The sequence below is a fragment of the Carassius auratus genome, chromosome 21, assembly GCF_003368295.1.
Source record: "Carassius auratus strain Wakin chromosome 21, ASM336829v1, whole genome shotgun sequence".
Classification (NCBI taxonomy): domain Eukaryota; kingdom Metazoa; phylum Chordata; class Actinopteri; order Cypriniformes; family Cyprinidae; genus Carassius; species Carassius auratus.
The window spans coordinates 22,732,614-22,749,261 of record NC_039263.1 but is presented as its reverse complement, the minus strand read 5'-3'; the positions used below and the strand labels follow the sequence as shown (position 1 = coordinate 22,749,261).

At 37.0% G+C, this 16,648-nt stretch overlaps 2 protein-coding genes across 4 annotated transcripts in view; one reads left to right on the top strand and one right to left on the bottom strand.

Annotated features, from left to right (window-relative positions):
- Positions 1 to 371: 371 nt before the first annotated feature.
- LOC113038983 (WD repeat-containing protein 41-like) lies at positions 372 to 10,845 on the top strand. The gene is given in 14 exon segments (XM_026196813.1): positions 372 to 914; positions 2,822 to 2,937; positions 3,506 to 3,554; positions 4,713 to 4,841; positions 4,921 to 4,983; positions 5,058 to 5,169; positions 5,773 to 5,835; positions 6,026 to 6,127; positions 6,205 to 6,380; positions 7,691 to 7,812; positions 7,897 to 7,949; positions 7,952 to 7,981; positions 8,237 to 8,373; positions 9,985 to 10,845. Coding segments are annotated over 14 exon segments (1,341 nt in total). The 5' UTR covers positions 372 to 866; the 3' UTR covers positions 10,126 to 10,845.
- A 74-nt stretch (positions 10,846 to 10,919) lies between these two features.
- Positions 10,920 to 16,648, bottom strand: part of LOC113038982 (high affinity cAMP-specific and IBMX-insensitive 3',5'-cyclic phosphodiesterase 8B-like) — a 47,430-nt gene continuing 41,701 nt past the window's right edge. For all 3 annotated transcript variants that reach the window (XM_026196811.1, XM_026196810.1, XM_026196812.1), the window contains exon 22: positions 10,920 to 15,951. In XM_026196811.1, coding sequence (XP_026052596.1) covers positions 15,842 to 15,951 — 110 coding nt within the window. In that variant the 3' untranslated portion in view covers positions 10,920 to 15,841. The remainder of the gene's footprint in view (positions 15,952 to 16,648) is intronic.

Sequence of the window (16,648 nt, the reverse complement as noted above, 5' to 3'; positions counted from 1 at the left end):
TGTATACTGACACCTAGCGGCGGCATGATAACCAGCAATACAAAAAAGATTATTATTGCCAATAATATTTTTTACAGAAAAATATACATGGTAGAATTATTTTGTTGTTATATATTATTATTACAAGAACAACAACATAATAACTTACATACATATACATATATAATTAATCACAATAAAATCAATACAGTTAAAAATATAATAATATAGAACGAGAATTTGCTTACAGAAAAAAAAAAAAACATATTAAGTTTTGTTTATATGCCGCTTATTTTGTTTAAATTTGGGGAGGGTTACGGTACATCTAGAAACCAACCTGCAATAAAAGATAAACTAGATCTTTGGTGTTCTTCACTTCGGAAACACTGTGGGTCACGTGTGTCCCCTAGAAGCATCCGTAGCTGGTCACGTGAGTTTGTAGACTGTTTGTAGTGAGCCGCTGATTTGAGGCTGTCATACATCATTGACGAATTTGTCCGGAAATTCTCTCAGAATGATTTAATATAAACATTTCTGATCATCGAAGGTCAATTGACTTGAAGTGTTTTTGGATCTAAAGTAAAACCGACGCGGAACTGATACATTGTATCATTCGCGACACGTGACGCGTCCTGTCAGTCAAATCTGGCTACAATGTTTCGATGTGTCACAGATGTAAATGTATTCCAATATAGATTCAGATGACTGATGAATTTGTGTTTTAATAAAGACTCTTCACATCACGAGTATCAACAGAACGCACCGCGCGTCTCTGCCAGACGGTTTCGCAACATGCAGCTACAGCTACACTGATTTGTCTTGTGATTTATTAGCACCCAAAATCCAATCGTTTGCATGTAAAGACAGTTGGTTTTTAAAAGACCAAGATGCTGCGGTGGATTCTGGGAGGTCGAGAGGCGCAGGGAACAGTGGAGGTGAGTACAAGCCGCGAAAAAAAAAAAACTGGCAACAGTGTTTGTGGGGAACTCTATGAAACTGCTCTCTGTGTGTGTGTGTGTGTTATAAACTATAATATAGTTTTTGTTACTATTTTGAATTATAATTTTTTTTGTGATATATTTAAAGCTTTTGTATATAAAAAACACTGGACCAGCTCTATACCCTTTCCAGGGTGCTGGAGGGTTCATGGGAGTTTGCCCAACCAGTCCACATGTGTTTTGTGGACTTGGAGAAGGCATTCGACCGTGTTCCTCGCGACATCCTGTGGAGGGTGCTCCGGGAGTATGGGGTCGGCGGCTCCCTACTTAGGGCTGTTCGGTCCCTGTACGACCGGAGCAAGAGCTTGGTTCGCATTGCCGGCAGTAAGTCAGACCTGTTCCCGGTGCATGTTGGACTCCGGCAGGGCTGCCCTTTGTCACCGGTTCTGTTCATAATTTTTATGGACAGAATTTCTAGGCGCAGCCAAGGGCCGGAGAGTGTCCGGTTTGGGGACCATACGATTTCGTCGCTGCTTTTTGCGGATGATGTTGTCGTGTTGGCATCCTCAGACCAGGACCTTCAGTGTGCATTGGGACGGTTTGCAGCCGAGTGTGAATCGGCTGGGATGAGAATCAGCACCTCCAAGTCCGAGGCCATGGTTCTCAGTCGGAACAGGGTGGATTGCCCATTTCAGGTTGGTGGAAAGTTCCTGCCTCAAGTGGAGGAGTTCAGGTATCTTGGAGTCTTGTTCACGAGTGAGGGAAGGATGGAACGTGAGATTGACAGACGGATCGGTGCAGCTTCTGCAGTAATGCGGTCGCTGTACCGGTCTGGCGTGGTGAAGAAGGAGCTGAGCTGTAAAGCAAAGCTCTCGATTTACCGGTCAATCTACGTTCCTACTCTCACCTATGGTCATGAGCTGTGGGTCATGACCGAAAGGACAAGATCCCGGATACAGGCGGCCAAAATGAGCTTTCTCCGTCGGGTGGCTTGGCGCTCCCTTAGAGATAGGGTGAGAAGCTCGGTCTCTCGGGAGGAGCTCAGAGTAGAGCCGTTGCTCCTCCACATCGAGAGGAGCCAGCTGAGGTGGCTCGGGCATCTATTTCGGATGCCTCCTGGACGCCTTCCCAGGGAGGTGTTCCAGGCACGTCTCACCGGGAGGAGGCCCAGGGGAAGACCTAGGACACGCTGGAGGGACTATATCTCCCGGCTGGCCTGGGAACGCCTCGGGGTCCCCCAGAAGAGCTGGAAGAAGTGGCTAGGGAGAGGGAAGTCTGGGTGTCTCTGCTTAGACTGTTGCCCGCGACCCGGGCCCGGATAAGCGGAAGATGATGGATGGATGGATGGATGGTATATAAAAAATACACTGTACAGAAATGTTTATTTTAGGGAAACATTAATGCTAGTAATTTTTATTTTATTTTATTTTTTAAACTATTTTAGTTGGTTGGCTGGTTTTAGGGTTAGAAATTAGACAAAGAAAAAAAAACACTGCAGCATTTAAACGTAAAGCAATTAGATTTTTGTTGATGTGTTCAGAAAAATGCCTGTAATAACACCCAGTTAAAAACTATCATCAGCCATGCATTTTAAAAGACACAAAAACTCCAGTTTTGTGGCATAACCTGTATGCTCAGGTTATTGCTGTTATTTACTAATAAACAGAAGACGAGAAGCAGGTTTTAGTGTCCAGTTCTCCTAAAGACTGCTCTTCTAGTTGCAGAACAGAAGACGAGAAGCGGTTTCAAGTGTCAGTTCTCCTTAAGGACTGCTCTTTTCTAGTTGCAGTTCATGTATCAGAGAGGACAGGCCGACGCAGTCCAGCAAACAGCAGTCATTTCAGCACATTCTGAGCTAGATTGAAGCAATGATTCCTTTGTCTGTTATATTCTCTCCGGGGCAGAAGAGCGCGGCGCTGTTCATTGGGGAGGAACAGCCCAAAAACTGTTTCACGGAGATGCAGGTGCTGAAAGGACACTTTGACATTGTTCGATTTCTGGTGCAGATTGATGACTTAAGGTAGCAATCCTCTTCTCCTCCTCTTCTGCCTCTGACCAGTGATTGACAGCTAAGACCGAGCCAGATCCTCTCCAAAAGCAAACTTACAGAGCGTGACAAGAGCTTAATCATCACAGCTTGAGGGAGTTTGGCGTGTGTGTGCACTTGATAGTGTCCATCAGCTCTAGGCCTGTCTGTATTAACCGCGTCTGCATGAGGCCTTTAAAAAGCTCATGTATATACAAACACACAGTGCAGGGCTTATTTTTATTGAAGTGATGGAGAAGCACTTTTGGAAGAGTGTGTGTGTGTGTGTGTGTGTGTTATGGCTGGCTGCTCTTGATGAGTTTGAGGTGAGGTCAGTGTGCAGAACGTCACTGATTGCTTTTAGAGTCCAGAGTCCTGTTTCTCATCTCCGATCCCTTCCGAACTTCCTGTACCTCATCCCTTTATCATAGTTTCATTCTCCTGTTCTTCCTGAGCACCATTCGTTTCTGAGCTTGATGGGTCAAAGGTCACTTCAGAATCATGAGACTGTTCAATGTGCAGGCAATGTTATACTTTGCACTTTTTGTTTTGTGACTGGCAGGTTTGCGTCGGCAGGTGACGATGGCCAGGTGCTTATATGGAATGTTGAGGTGAGCAGAACAGAACAGAACTTTATGAATATGTTAATTTCAAGTTAAAGGTATAGTTGATAGTCTTTTGGCATAAATGAAATTAACATTATTATTTAATATAATTTTTTTTTTATTAATAAAATGAAATTAATTCGGGAACTTTTTTGCATTGGGACTCAGTTCTCATAAGCCTCCTGTGATGGTAATTATTTGTAATATGGTGTAACATCATATTTCTAATAATTAGTGCTGGGCAACAATTAATCACAATCCAAAATCATATTATATATCATAGTATATGTGTGTGTACAGTGTATATTTATTATGTATATGTAAAGGAACACACATACAGTATATAATTAGAAAATATTTACATGTATATATTTATGTTCATATAATTTATATTGTATATAAATATATTGAAAATATAAACAAGATTTTTTCTTAAAAGTATACTTTCAGGTGTATGTGTATTTATATATACATAATAAATATACACAGTACACACAGATATTTTATGCACACAAAACATTTTTTTGAATGTGATTATTCACAATTAATTGTTGCCTGGCACTACTACTAATATATATCTTCTTTATGATAAATATTAAAATATATTATAAAAAAAATTATTTAAACAATACTTTTTAGAATTTTATTTACACTGTGTTATAAATATGAAAAAAAGTTAATATATACATTTTTGATTTATAATGTATATGTGATTGAATGTGTTTAATTGTATTTGTTTGATTAAATTTTTTATGCTCTTTATAAAAATGTGTATATACAATTTTCTTGTAAAATATGAAAAATATTTTAATATTTGTATTTTATTTTTATATGCACACATTTATATATGTACATGATTACATACACATGTGAAGGTTTACATTTTTATGTTTGTGCGTATGTTTTTTTTATCAGGTATTTTGGAGGGGCAGTGCCACAAAATATATACAAAATATAGTTCATAATGTAAAATACTCTATGCTTGATTTCATTTATTTTATGTTTTGAAACAGACTGTGTTCTGTTCTTAAATAAATTAAAAACAAAACATTTTGAACAGTTTAAAACTGTCCCCTGCAACTCTATTACATTTACTGTGTGACTCCAACACTCAATAGAAATGCAACAGCAGCATTCGTGTGTGTGTGTGTGTGTGTGTTTCAGACGGGAGATTGTTTGTTGGAGCTGCGCGGTCACACACAGCAGATCACTGCAATGACATCATACTCCATCATCAGAGGAAGAAACGCACACGCCGCGCTCATTACTGCATCATCAGACCGCACGCTCAGTGTATCCTTTACACAAGCTTCTGCTAAAGTGTGTGTGTGTGTGTGTTTAGTGTCAGTGCTTGTCCTTAATTCTGCAGCAGTTATGGGATCCAGATTCAGGAAACCGAGTGCAGAACATATCTGATCTCCAGTCATCAGTGAAGGTACAGTGTGTGATGAAGATGTGGACTTTGGACTGTGTGTGTGGACCGGTCTGATGGAGGTGTCTGTTTATCAGTGTTTGCTGGTGTTGGTTCGTTTGGACGTGTGGCTCTCGGGTGGAAATGAACTGTGTGTTTGGAACAGAGACTTTGAGCTGCAGTGTAAAACGGTTCATCACAGCGATGCAGGTACACACACACACAACAAATAAACACAAGAACATCTCTACAACATGTTGGCAATAGTTTTAATAAAATCTTCAAGTGGCAGTGTATCATTTCTACAACTATTTTTTTCTCTTCTGCTCATCAAGGCTGCGTTTATTTGATCAGAAGTACAGTAAAACATTTTAATATTGTGAAGTATTTTTACAATTTGAAATAACATATATATAAATGATCATATATTTTCAAATGTAATATATTCCTTTGATCAAATCAAAGATAATTCTTTAGCATCATTACTCCAATGTCACATGATCCTTCAGAAATCATTCTAATATGCTGATTGGCTGCACATTAAATGTTTATTAATATTATGCTAAAAACAGCTGTGCTGCTGCTTAATATTTTTGTTGAAACTATAAAAAAAAATTTTTTTGGGTTATGCAATGAATGTAAAGCATTTCTTTGAAATATAAATCTTTTTATAACATTGTTTAATGCATCCTTGCTGAATAAATGTACTCATGTTTTTGAAGAAAAACAAAAAAAAAACGCTTACTGGCCCCATACTTTTGAATAGAGGTGTATTTAAATATATTTAATAAATCATCTGCTTTATTTCTCAAGGTATCTCAGCCATGGTGGAGTTACCGAAGAACTTCATTGCAGCTGCCATGGATAAAGAGATCGGTAACTGAATTTTTTCATAAAATGTATGTTAAAAACAAATATGAAAAGATTACACTTACTGGTCTAGTAAAAGCTGACATGGTCCTTGTAAAATCTTAATTTCAAAGCTCTGTTGAGTTAACTTTCATGTTATTAAAGCTATTTTTGATAAGTGTGCTTGTAGGTAAATGAATGATTTGAAATGTTCCAGTGATATTTAAGCTGAGCCTGTCTGGATCAGACATTGCGGTCATGGCCATGCGTCATCTAGCTGACCATCAGGACACCATCCACTCTCTCATCAGCATCAGCGGTGAGACACTTGACGGCAGAGATCGTTTCGGTTTGTTGAGTATTGCTGTGTTTAGAGCTGGTTACTGTTGATCTCAGATGGCTTGTTTGCGAGCGGCTCTCATATCGGTGAGCTCATCATCTGGGATTCAGTCGATTGGACGATCCAGGCGTATGAGCACATTCTGTGGGAGGAGCCGGCGGGAGACAGCCAATCAGAGGTCAGACTAAAACAGATCGAGAGATCCATTCAACACATGAGCTCAGACGGAGAGGTAAGAAACTGATTTCTAGCGTATATCATATACAGTGGGGCTCGAAAGTTTGGGCACCCCTTGCAGAATCTGTGAAAATGCGAGTAAGTTTAAAAAAAAATAAGAGAGATCATACTAAATGCATGTTATATTTTATTTAGTACTGTCCTGAGTAAGATATTGTACATAAAAGATATTAACATTTAGTCCACAAGACAAAAAAAATGCTGAAATGATTAAAATAACCCCACTCAAAAGTTTGGGAACCCTTGGTTCTTAGTACTGTGTTCTGTTACCTGATGATCCTCGACTGTCTTTCTGTTTTGTGATGGTTGTGCATGAGTCCCTTGTTTGTTCTGAACAGTTAAACTGAGCAGCGTTCTTCAGAAAAATCTTTAAGCTCCTGCAGATTCTTCAGTTTTCCAGCATCTTTGCATATTTGAGCCCTTTCCAGCAGTGACTGTATGATTTTGAGATACATCTTTTCAGACTGAGGACATTTGAGGGACTCAAGCACAACTATTTAAAAAGATTCAAACATTCACTGATGCTCCAGAAGGAAACAAGATGCATTAAACTTTTGGAATTTGAAGATCAAGGTAAATTGTACTTAATTTGTGTACCGGGAAACATACAAGAATCTTCTGTTGCTTACGAAGGGCAGAACTAAATGGAAAAAATATATATATTTCAACAAAATTAGACAAATTTGGCCATCTTCATTGTGTTCAAAAGTTTTCACCCCCCAGCTCTTAATGCATCTTGTTTCCTTCTGGAGCATCAGTGAATGTTTGAATCTTTTTAAATAGTTGTGCTTGAGTCCCTCAAATGTCCTCAGTCTGAAAAGATGTATCTCAAAATCATAAAGTCACTGCTGGAAAGGGCTCAAATATGCAAAGATGCTGGAAAACTGAAGAATCTGCAGGAGCTTAAAGATTTTTCTGAAGAACGCTGCTCAGTTTAACTGTTCAGAACAAACAAGGGACTCATGCACAACCATCACAAAACAGAAAGACAGTCGAGGATCATCAGGTAACAGAACACAGTATTAAGAACCAAGGGTTCCCTTTTGAGTGGGGTTATTTGAATAATTTCAGCATTTTTTTTGTTTTGTGGACTAAATGTTAATATCTTTTATGTACAATATCTTACTCAGGACAGTACTAAATAAAAAATAACATGCATTTAGTATGATCTCTCTTAGTTTTTGAAAATTACTCATATTTTCACAGATTCTGCAGGGGGTGCCCAAACTTTCGAGCCCCACTGTAAAAAATCTATGTTAATTATATCTCGCATGTTTTCCTTACACAGTTATATCTCTGTCTCAGTTTATAGTGGCGGCTGTAGGCAGTGGTCTGTATGTTTTTAATGTGCTAGTGAAGAGTGTGGTGGCGTACAGGAAGATGGCCCACGATTCCAATGTCTTACACACCATGCTGCAAGAGGATGGGTATGATACGCACCAGAAGAACTCCTCCAAAACATCCCTGTGAGACATGGGAGTAAAGCCAGGTGTTCTCTGTTTGTGTCGTAGGCGCCTGATGTCGTGCTCCGAGGACGGTAGTGTGAGGCTGTGGGAGTTACAGGACCTCCCCTGCCCGCCGAACCCGCCTCCTCAGGTGAGCAGGACACAAACATCTCTGTTCTTTCCATCCATCCCTTTTATCTCTGAAATACCTTCTTCTCAACACTTTCCTCTTTCCATCACAACCCACATCCTTCCTACCCTCATTCTTGTCCTCGTTCTGAAACTGATCCAGATGTTGCCCCATCATCATTTATTTTGCCTTCCTGTGTAGAGGATATATGTGTGTGTGTGTGTGTGTGTGACTCAAAAGCATTTAGTTTAATGCATTGTTTTTGTCCTCTTTCAGGGTTTTTCGGGATGTTTGGCACTTTTGGTAAGTCAAGTAAGCAGACAGGCCCTCCTGCCAAGAAAATCCCAGAAGTCCCTGGTCTACGCTCACTGGAACTGATCGGCGATCTGATTGGTCACTCTGGGGCTGTGCAGGTACGGCATCATGTGACATAACACAAGAACTGGTTTTAGTTTTAGAAGCTTTGGATTTAGTGTGTAGGAGCAGTGTTCTGTTAGGACATATTGATCCTGAATGAAGCGGTGAATCGTTCTGACCTGCAAAGTTTCTGACAGAGTGAACGATGTGATCTACATACAACTCAACTTACACGTTGATCCTCTGACATGTGCTCTATGTCTCAACAGCACACCCATCACATTAGCATTATCTAATCATTATCATAAGTCATACTGCATGTTTTCAGTCAGCTTCAGGGAGTTTCGTGTGATTTAGACATGCATATAAAAACAGTGACTTCTGTCATCATTTACTTCAGATTTAAACCTGTAAAGAAACGAAGGTGAATAAATGATGAACAAAATGTGTTAGGTGAACTGCTATTTTAAAGCATGTACAGTTTCTACACTTATTGTACATATGACCAAGGGATAAGGGATATGACCAAAATCTAATGTCACAAAATGAGTCATTTTATCTCACAGTAATGATATATATCACAAGTTATTTTTGTTTTAAATAAGATTTAAAAATAGGTTGATAAGTCAAGAGCACTAAGACATTTTCTCTCTTTTGTTGTTTGATTAACCATGAATGACACAGCGGGAATAGACTGGTGTGCCCAGATCCAGTATACTGTTACAAGTGTTTTCTTTCTCAGCTGTTTGCTATCACTTAAGACCTTCTGTGTTCATGAGGATACTTGCAAAGATGGCATTTTGACAAAAACATCCCGAAAACCTGATCTGAATCAAATGATTCGCGATACACGCTTTGAAGTTCCGATCTGAATCAAATGATTCGCGATACACGCTTTGAAGTTCCGAACTGAATCAAATAATTCCCGATACATGCTTTGTAATTATTACAATTAAGCCTAACATAGGCCTACAATGTTTTTATCAAACTGAGATCACACTAAAAACGGTTTCCGTCATTTTAAAATAAATCTTTTCAAAAGCATTTCTCCACCGTTTGTATAGAAAAATATATATTTGTGAAAAAAAAGCATTTCTCCACCGTTTTTTTTTCACAAATATATATTTTTCTATACATGTATAAAATAAAGAATGATTATTCTATTAATCCCCTTTCTTACAATAAAATTGTTGTTTTGACAAATCAGTGCCTGCAAACAGGAGCCACAGTAGCTTTTTTAACTCTACAAGACAGGAAGAGAGGGGATGAGAGGGGTGGAGGACAGGAAAAGAGGGGAATAGAGACATCATCTAATGACCTACACTTCTATTATTAGTTGTGTGTTTAAAGTGTAAGAATGCTGTAGTTCCTGTCGCTGCTAGAGACTGGCTCCAGTAATGCCAAGGTCACAGAGAGCCACATATGACTACTGATAAAACCATTGCCTTCGGTCTACTGAGGCAGCAAAAGAACGCAGACACTTCAGCTATGTTTAGCTAGTTTTGTTTAGATTTCAATTCAGTATCTGAAGTGTTTCAATTCATTAATATTATTTTATTTTACATGCTATAGTTTAGTGCATTATTTTTGCGGGTGGTTTGGGTTAGTCTGCTTTTTCAAGTTTGAGTCAACACAGTGTAAGTAAAGAAGTGTGTCTTGTGTTGCAGATGTTTCTGAGTTTTAAGGAGAAGGGTCTGGTCACCTGCTCTACCGATCACCTGCTCATCATCTGGAAGGATGGAGAGCTACAGTCTCAGCTCCGCAGTCTCGCTGTCTTCCAGAAACTCAAGGAAAACCAGGAACTGTGATCCGATCTTCAGTGGATTTCCCCATCATCATCATCTCTGAAGTCTCTCTCATGGCCCGGGGTTCAGGCTGTGTTTTAAATACGAACACCTTTCTTTGCCTTACTAACCATCTGCAAAGCTTTGTCGCATCAGTGTTTTAACTTCACATTGTGTCGTTACGATAAAATGCTTATGATGTTGTGATTTTAATTGGTTGGTTTTATGAAATTAGAGTAAATGTTTGTAAGCATGTACATATTGTGATTGTGTTTTTATGTCATTTTAAATCTTTTTTTAAAAAAGTTCAATGATAACACTTTACAATAAAGTCTCATTTGTTATAAATGCAGTTGTCCGTTCACAGTTTATGGTTATTATTATTATTATTATCGCTAACTAAAATTGAATTAAAAAAACTAATATTGAAATATATTTTAAAAAGTATTTTATTCCAGTCACAACATTTCTTATTTTCATTTAACTGGATATACTAAAATTATTAAATCGCATAAAAATGAATGACTTATATAGTAATAACTGCTTAATGAATGTTAAGTATAGGTAACTTTTTGTTGGTGATTCAACAAATATTAACAAATGAAACCAAGATTGTAAAATGTTATCGGTGTGATTCTTGTGTATTTATTTTAACTGACAAAACGGATTAAAGATTGGTGTGTCTGTAAATTCAATCAAAACCACTTTATTGCAAATTTTTATTTTTTTTTACGAGTGTCTCACAAACACAATGGTTTCAGAGTTGGAGAGGCGTCTCCAAACGACAGCAGACACAGAGACAGAATATCAAACAGAAGTGAACGAAGCAAACAGACATTTTATGCAACATTGAATAATTTTTTTTTGTACAACTGACAATACAATAAAATAAAACCCTTCGAAGAAAGAAACAAACCTGTTAAATGGCAGGTGACCAATTTTTCTTTCAGTGATGTATTTGTTTAATAAAAAATAGTTTATATACATTTGTGCAAGGGATGATGCTAGTGTTCATTCCCCGTACTTTAGAAATACAGTAATTGGCACAAATCCTGCACTCAGCGGTTCAGTTCACGCTCGCTAATCGAACAGGCTGTCTCAAGCCCCGCCCCTGGTTATGATGTCATTTTGAGGTCAACATGGTATGCTAATAGAGAGCCCTTTGATCATGAGGGTGATGCGTGATGGATGACACTTCAAAAAGATTGACAAACATTCAAATTTGACTATGGGCTGATCAGTATTGAGTTATTACACAAAGGATTGTTAATACTTTAGGTAGTTGAAAAGTTGTTTCATAACAAATAATGTACAGATAATGGATGGAGCATGAGCGCTTCCCATGAGCCTGAGCGATTCTGCCACCGTTACACTGAAGATAGCAAGTCAATTTAAATCTGAAATAAGAAATGAACCTAATGGGTGAAACTATAAGATACACTAACCATCTCCAATGAAATATTCTGGCTCTCGACAGCATTTATGGCAACATACTGACTTCAAATAAAAAATAACTCAGATTTATCTCTCTTTTTTCATTACTGTAAAAAAACAACACATTTTTTTTGAAAGCAAAAATATGAGGCCAGACATTAAATGCAAGCATAACATCAGTAATGCTTAAATGAAGTCCACACAAATATTCAAATGTGTAAATGTGAAAACTGTCCTTTATATTGCTATTATGCGATAGAACTAATTCTTTATCCTTCAATTACTTATTATACATGTTTTATATAAATATAAGCTTTACATTTCTGATTTTAATAATTTCTAAATAAAAACAAAAAACAAAAGAGGGACGAGTCAAAATGATTTTCTATGGTAATCAACATCATGCTCCAAATACTTTGAAGCCAGACTGTTCTTTTAAGCACATGTTCATCACTAAACATTCAACAACAAACAAAACCAACGAGCACCAGAACAACCACTAATCAGCATGTCAATATTACAGTGGGCCTTTGGAATAAAACAATCACACTGTACAGTCACTCTGTACTTCAAATCAGGTTTATGATGAATCTCATCATCAGTGTTGACAAGTGAACGAGGAGCGTTTTATAATAGAGATTAAGGCATGAACCTGAATATTCTCTCTCGCTCTATATATATATATATATATATATATCTGTAAAAGAGTCCACGTAAATTCATAATGAAAACATCAGAGCTTAAAAAGGATTTTGCCTGATTACATTGTACTTTAAATGACCTAGAAACCCTGTGTGTTAGAATGCAATATGCAGTATATAATGTTTGCTTGTGAAGCAGGATAATACAGGAGCTTTTTCAAACACAGACAGACAGGAAGAAAGAGGATGAGCAGGGTGGAGGACAGGAAAAGAGAGAATAGATACATCATCTTCTGACCTGCACTTCCATGATTAGTTCTAGAATGATCTATGGCTTTATCTCGGTCGGCTCCAAAGCCAGAATCAGACTAAATCCAGACTGGTCTGAGAGGAGTTGAATCTCCACTGGTGTTTGTTCATCGTTACAGGTTACTGTGCCTTTGTTCAGTCAATACAGTCACGCGATGAACCGGAATGTAGAATGGAAACTCATTTCATTATGCTCTACAGGATGTCAAAACTGGCAGTGATGTACAGCGAACCACTACAATAAGAGCTAAATGAGAGCACATCCTCTCCATGAAGGGCACATTTAACGTTTGGACACACCTACTTATTCTTTATTATGACTATTTTTCATATTTTATAATAATTGTAGTCGTTAAAACTTTATAATAGAACATATGCGTAAAAATAAATCAAATCAACTTTAAAAAATTCTGTTTGTACAGACATTTATAAATACACTATTTTTAAAAGGTTTCAAAAAAAATTATGTTTATGATTTTTTCAAATACTTTTAAAGTGTCTTATGCTCAGCAAGGCTGCATTTATTTGATAAAATATAATAAAATAAGTAATATTGTGAAATGAATTATACATATAAGTGTGTCTAAGGATTTGTTTGTTGCACTGTTCTTGATTACTTTAGGTAACATGGTTATACTGCTCTAAAAAATGATCATAAGAGACAAACAAACACAAGTTCTTTGATACTTGTTATTTCATAATTATGTAAAATAACTATATAACGGCATCAATTGAGTTCAATCATGTGTGTGGATTTCTAGATTTACCACTAGAGGGCGACTTGAGCATCTGCCATAATTTGTACTGCTGTAGAGCTCCAAATAAATGGCAAAAAATGGGTCACAAAGAACCAGTATAATTTCTATTAAGCATGATAGTATATTATATATTATAGTATATTATAAAGAAATTCTTAATGCATTTATATTATTAATCAGTTTTATGTACTTGCATACATTATGGTACATCAGTTTTATGTACCATATTTGCAATACATTACAGTGATTTTTAATTAATTAATTATAAAATTATTAAATAGCATAACACCTTAATCATAAACCAGTTTCATGTGTTAAACCATAATGGCTACACAGGAATATTTATATCATATAAAAAAATTCACAAAGGAATCCCTGATATTATTTGCTACAAATATTGTCTGATTTAGACCAATACTGATGATTTCTTAATATTAGATGATACCCACTGATCCTAATTTTATAATGCATTAAGAATACTTTATATAATACATTACATATACTTTTGAACCCTGTATGTGTAATACATCACATATACAGGCTACCAAAACCACTGTTCTACCCTTGTGACCACATTAAAGAAAAAAAGAAAAAAGGGAGGGAAACAGATAGAATCAGGAATGATGAGAAAACAGGAAAGGGGAAAAATCAAAACCCTGTGAGCTGCTGAATGTGCACCGCATACCTTTAACCACACAATGCTGTCTGGAGCACCTAAAAACACTCGCTGTGATGCACTGCCAACCCAAAAACAACAAAAACAACCGCTGCCATCTTACAAGGGCATTGTGGAATCATCTGCCTTTGTGATGCGTGCAGGAACAGGTTGTCATCGCATTTAGAACACGTGCAGAACGTGCTAGAACTCTCTGTGGTGTCGTGCTGGTGTTCTAGAACACTCGCTGTGAAGATGAGGATCTCAAGAGCTCCTTTCTGACAATGCATAAAGGGTAAAAGGCCGAATGTCGACCGAATATAAACATTTAATAAATTCCTACTAAGCCTGTTTTTGTGATCAATGCAATTCAGCTACGTGTCCAAATGTAACCCGGTAAAAATGAGGTGCGCAAATAACAAATGACACCAATAGCTATGTTTAAGAAAAACATTTGAGTTTTTAAAAAATGTCTTGTGTGAAAGATTTCAAGAAATCTAAACTAGTTTTTTTTCCAGTTGAAATGGATTTAGTCAAACATCTGTTTAAAACATATCATTGTGTTTGATTATAAACGCACCTTTGGCGCTGGTTTTTGGCCTACAAAAGTTGAGCGTTTGAAGCTCGTCTGCGATGCGTGTCTACGGAAAAAGATTCTAACAGCGATATACAGACGAGCTCATTTGTAAATAAATAATATGTAAAAATGGTGTAACACTTAAACTATGTGCGATCCCACCTATCAGCATGAGCAAACATCACTGTGTTGGTGGTCTTAATGAGGCTGTGCTGGACTTTACACACAGTATAACTGAAGATTAGGGAATGTTGCATCCATACGGACTGTTGCGGGAAGTAGGAATGTTAACTGTCATGTGTAAAATGTAAAAATTATGCTAATACATTCATCACTAAGCACATTGTAACAAAAACACACTTTTGCTCACACTCATCATAAAGCTTCACGTTATTACAGTATGTGTCTGGATATACAGTGTTTCTGAGAAATATATTCTTTGTTATTATTGGCTATTTATATCAAAATTATTGATTATTACACACCAGTCCTTGGAGTCTGAGAAAAGGCTTGAGTCGTTCTGATACAGAAAGTGCCGGAATAATGACGGCCCACAATGGGCTGATTCGTCGCAGTTTTTACATTCTCACAGACTGAATCGCGTTCAGTGCTGGTCAATACAGTTTCATCATCCGAATACAAGCGTGTCTTCATTTCTTCTGTTTTGGCAACTTGACATTTGCTTATGTCAACAATATTGTGTTAAAATATCTGTGTTGCATTTAAACAAATCAATATTGGGGAAAATGAGGCATGCCTCAGGGCTCGCTACTGGGTCCTTTCTGGTTTCCTAAGTAGTTCAGTCTCAGTGACACTCTGCTTCCAAATAAAGCCCTTTTGGCATTTGGATCCATGATTCCACTTGTCTGTAAATGTGCACATGTAACATTAACAGACAAGTGGAAGCATAGATCCAAATTTGGAAGCAGAGTATCAGTGAGACTGAGCTACTGAGCTAGACCTCTCTGATCATTCACGTTTCAGTTCCATATTTGAGTGAATATAGTATATACAGTCCTCTACTGGACTAAGATCAGTCTTTGTTTTCTTGTGTCAGACATTACAAAAAAAAATCACTGTCCAGAAATCATTAAAAACATCTGGTTGAACAGATGGATTTTAAAAGAGAAGAGAAGAAAGTGAAAAGATGCTGGAAGAGGACTGCATGCTGATAAAGTGCATTCGTTTTGTCATTTGTCTGTTTTACCCTTGTTACCGGACGATTGTCACTAGGGGTGGAGCGTCGTCAGGGAAACAGGGCTGCTGATCTATGTTCAATGGACGGAAATTTGGAGGCCGGGCAGAGATGCTACATTCATGGCGTAACCTCTGACCTTTGACCTCGATGGTAAAAGAGTTATGAGGGTCACTGAGAAGGCGGAGGCCGTAAGCTTTTACATTTCATCTCATCCAAGTTCTTCCAGTATTTGTAGTTCTCTGCCAAATTCTCCATAAGACCTGGCAAACTGGCAAAGGCTGAGAGAGAGAAAGAGAGATAGAAATTAGCTCTAGGAAATAAACAATTGTTTTATATATATATATATATGTATATATATATATATATATATATATATATATATATATATATATATATATATATATATGTATATGTATATATATATATATATATATATATATATATATATATATATATGTATATGTATATGTATATACATATATATATATATATATATATATATATATATACATATATATATATATATATATATACATATATATATATATATATATATATATATATATATATATATATATGCATTATTAGATTTGTGCATAACAATGCGATTAATTGCAATTAATCACGATTAAAAATTGTAATCGTTGCCCAGCACTAATACTATAGCACTATCTATCTAATATGTAACAGTAGGCAAGTGTTGATAATTCGAATGTTTTTCTTTCTCAGATCACCATCTGTTCGGCTGCACTGGTTTCTGGCAGACGGACTGCAGACGTGAGTGTATGTGTTGTTTGCATGAGTGTAAATATGGCAATTTGAATGTTCACACATATGCACACACTCTCAGATTTCTGGTACATCCTCTCGAGGATGTTTTCAGTGCCCCCTGCTGAATCTGTCACACACACAGACACACACACACACAGACACACACGCGAAAGCAGCTCCTCTATGATAAACTGACCTGATCGT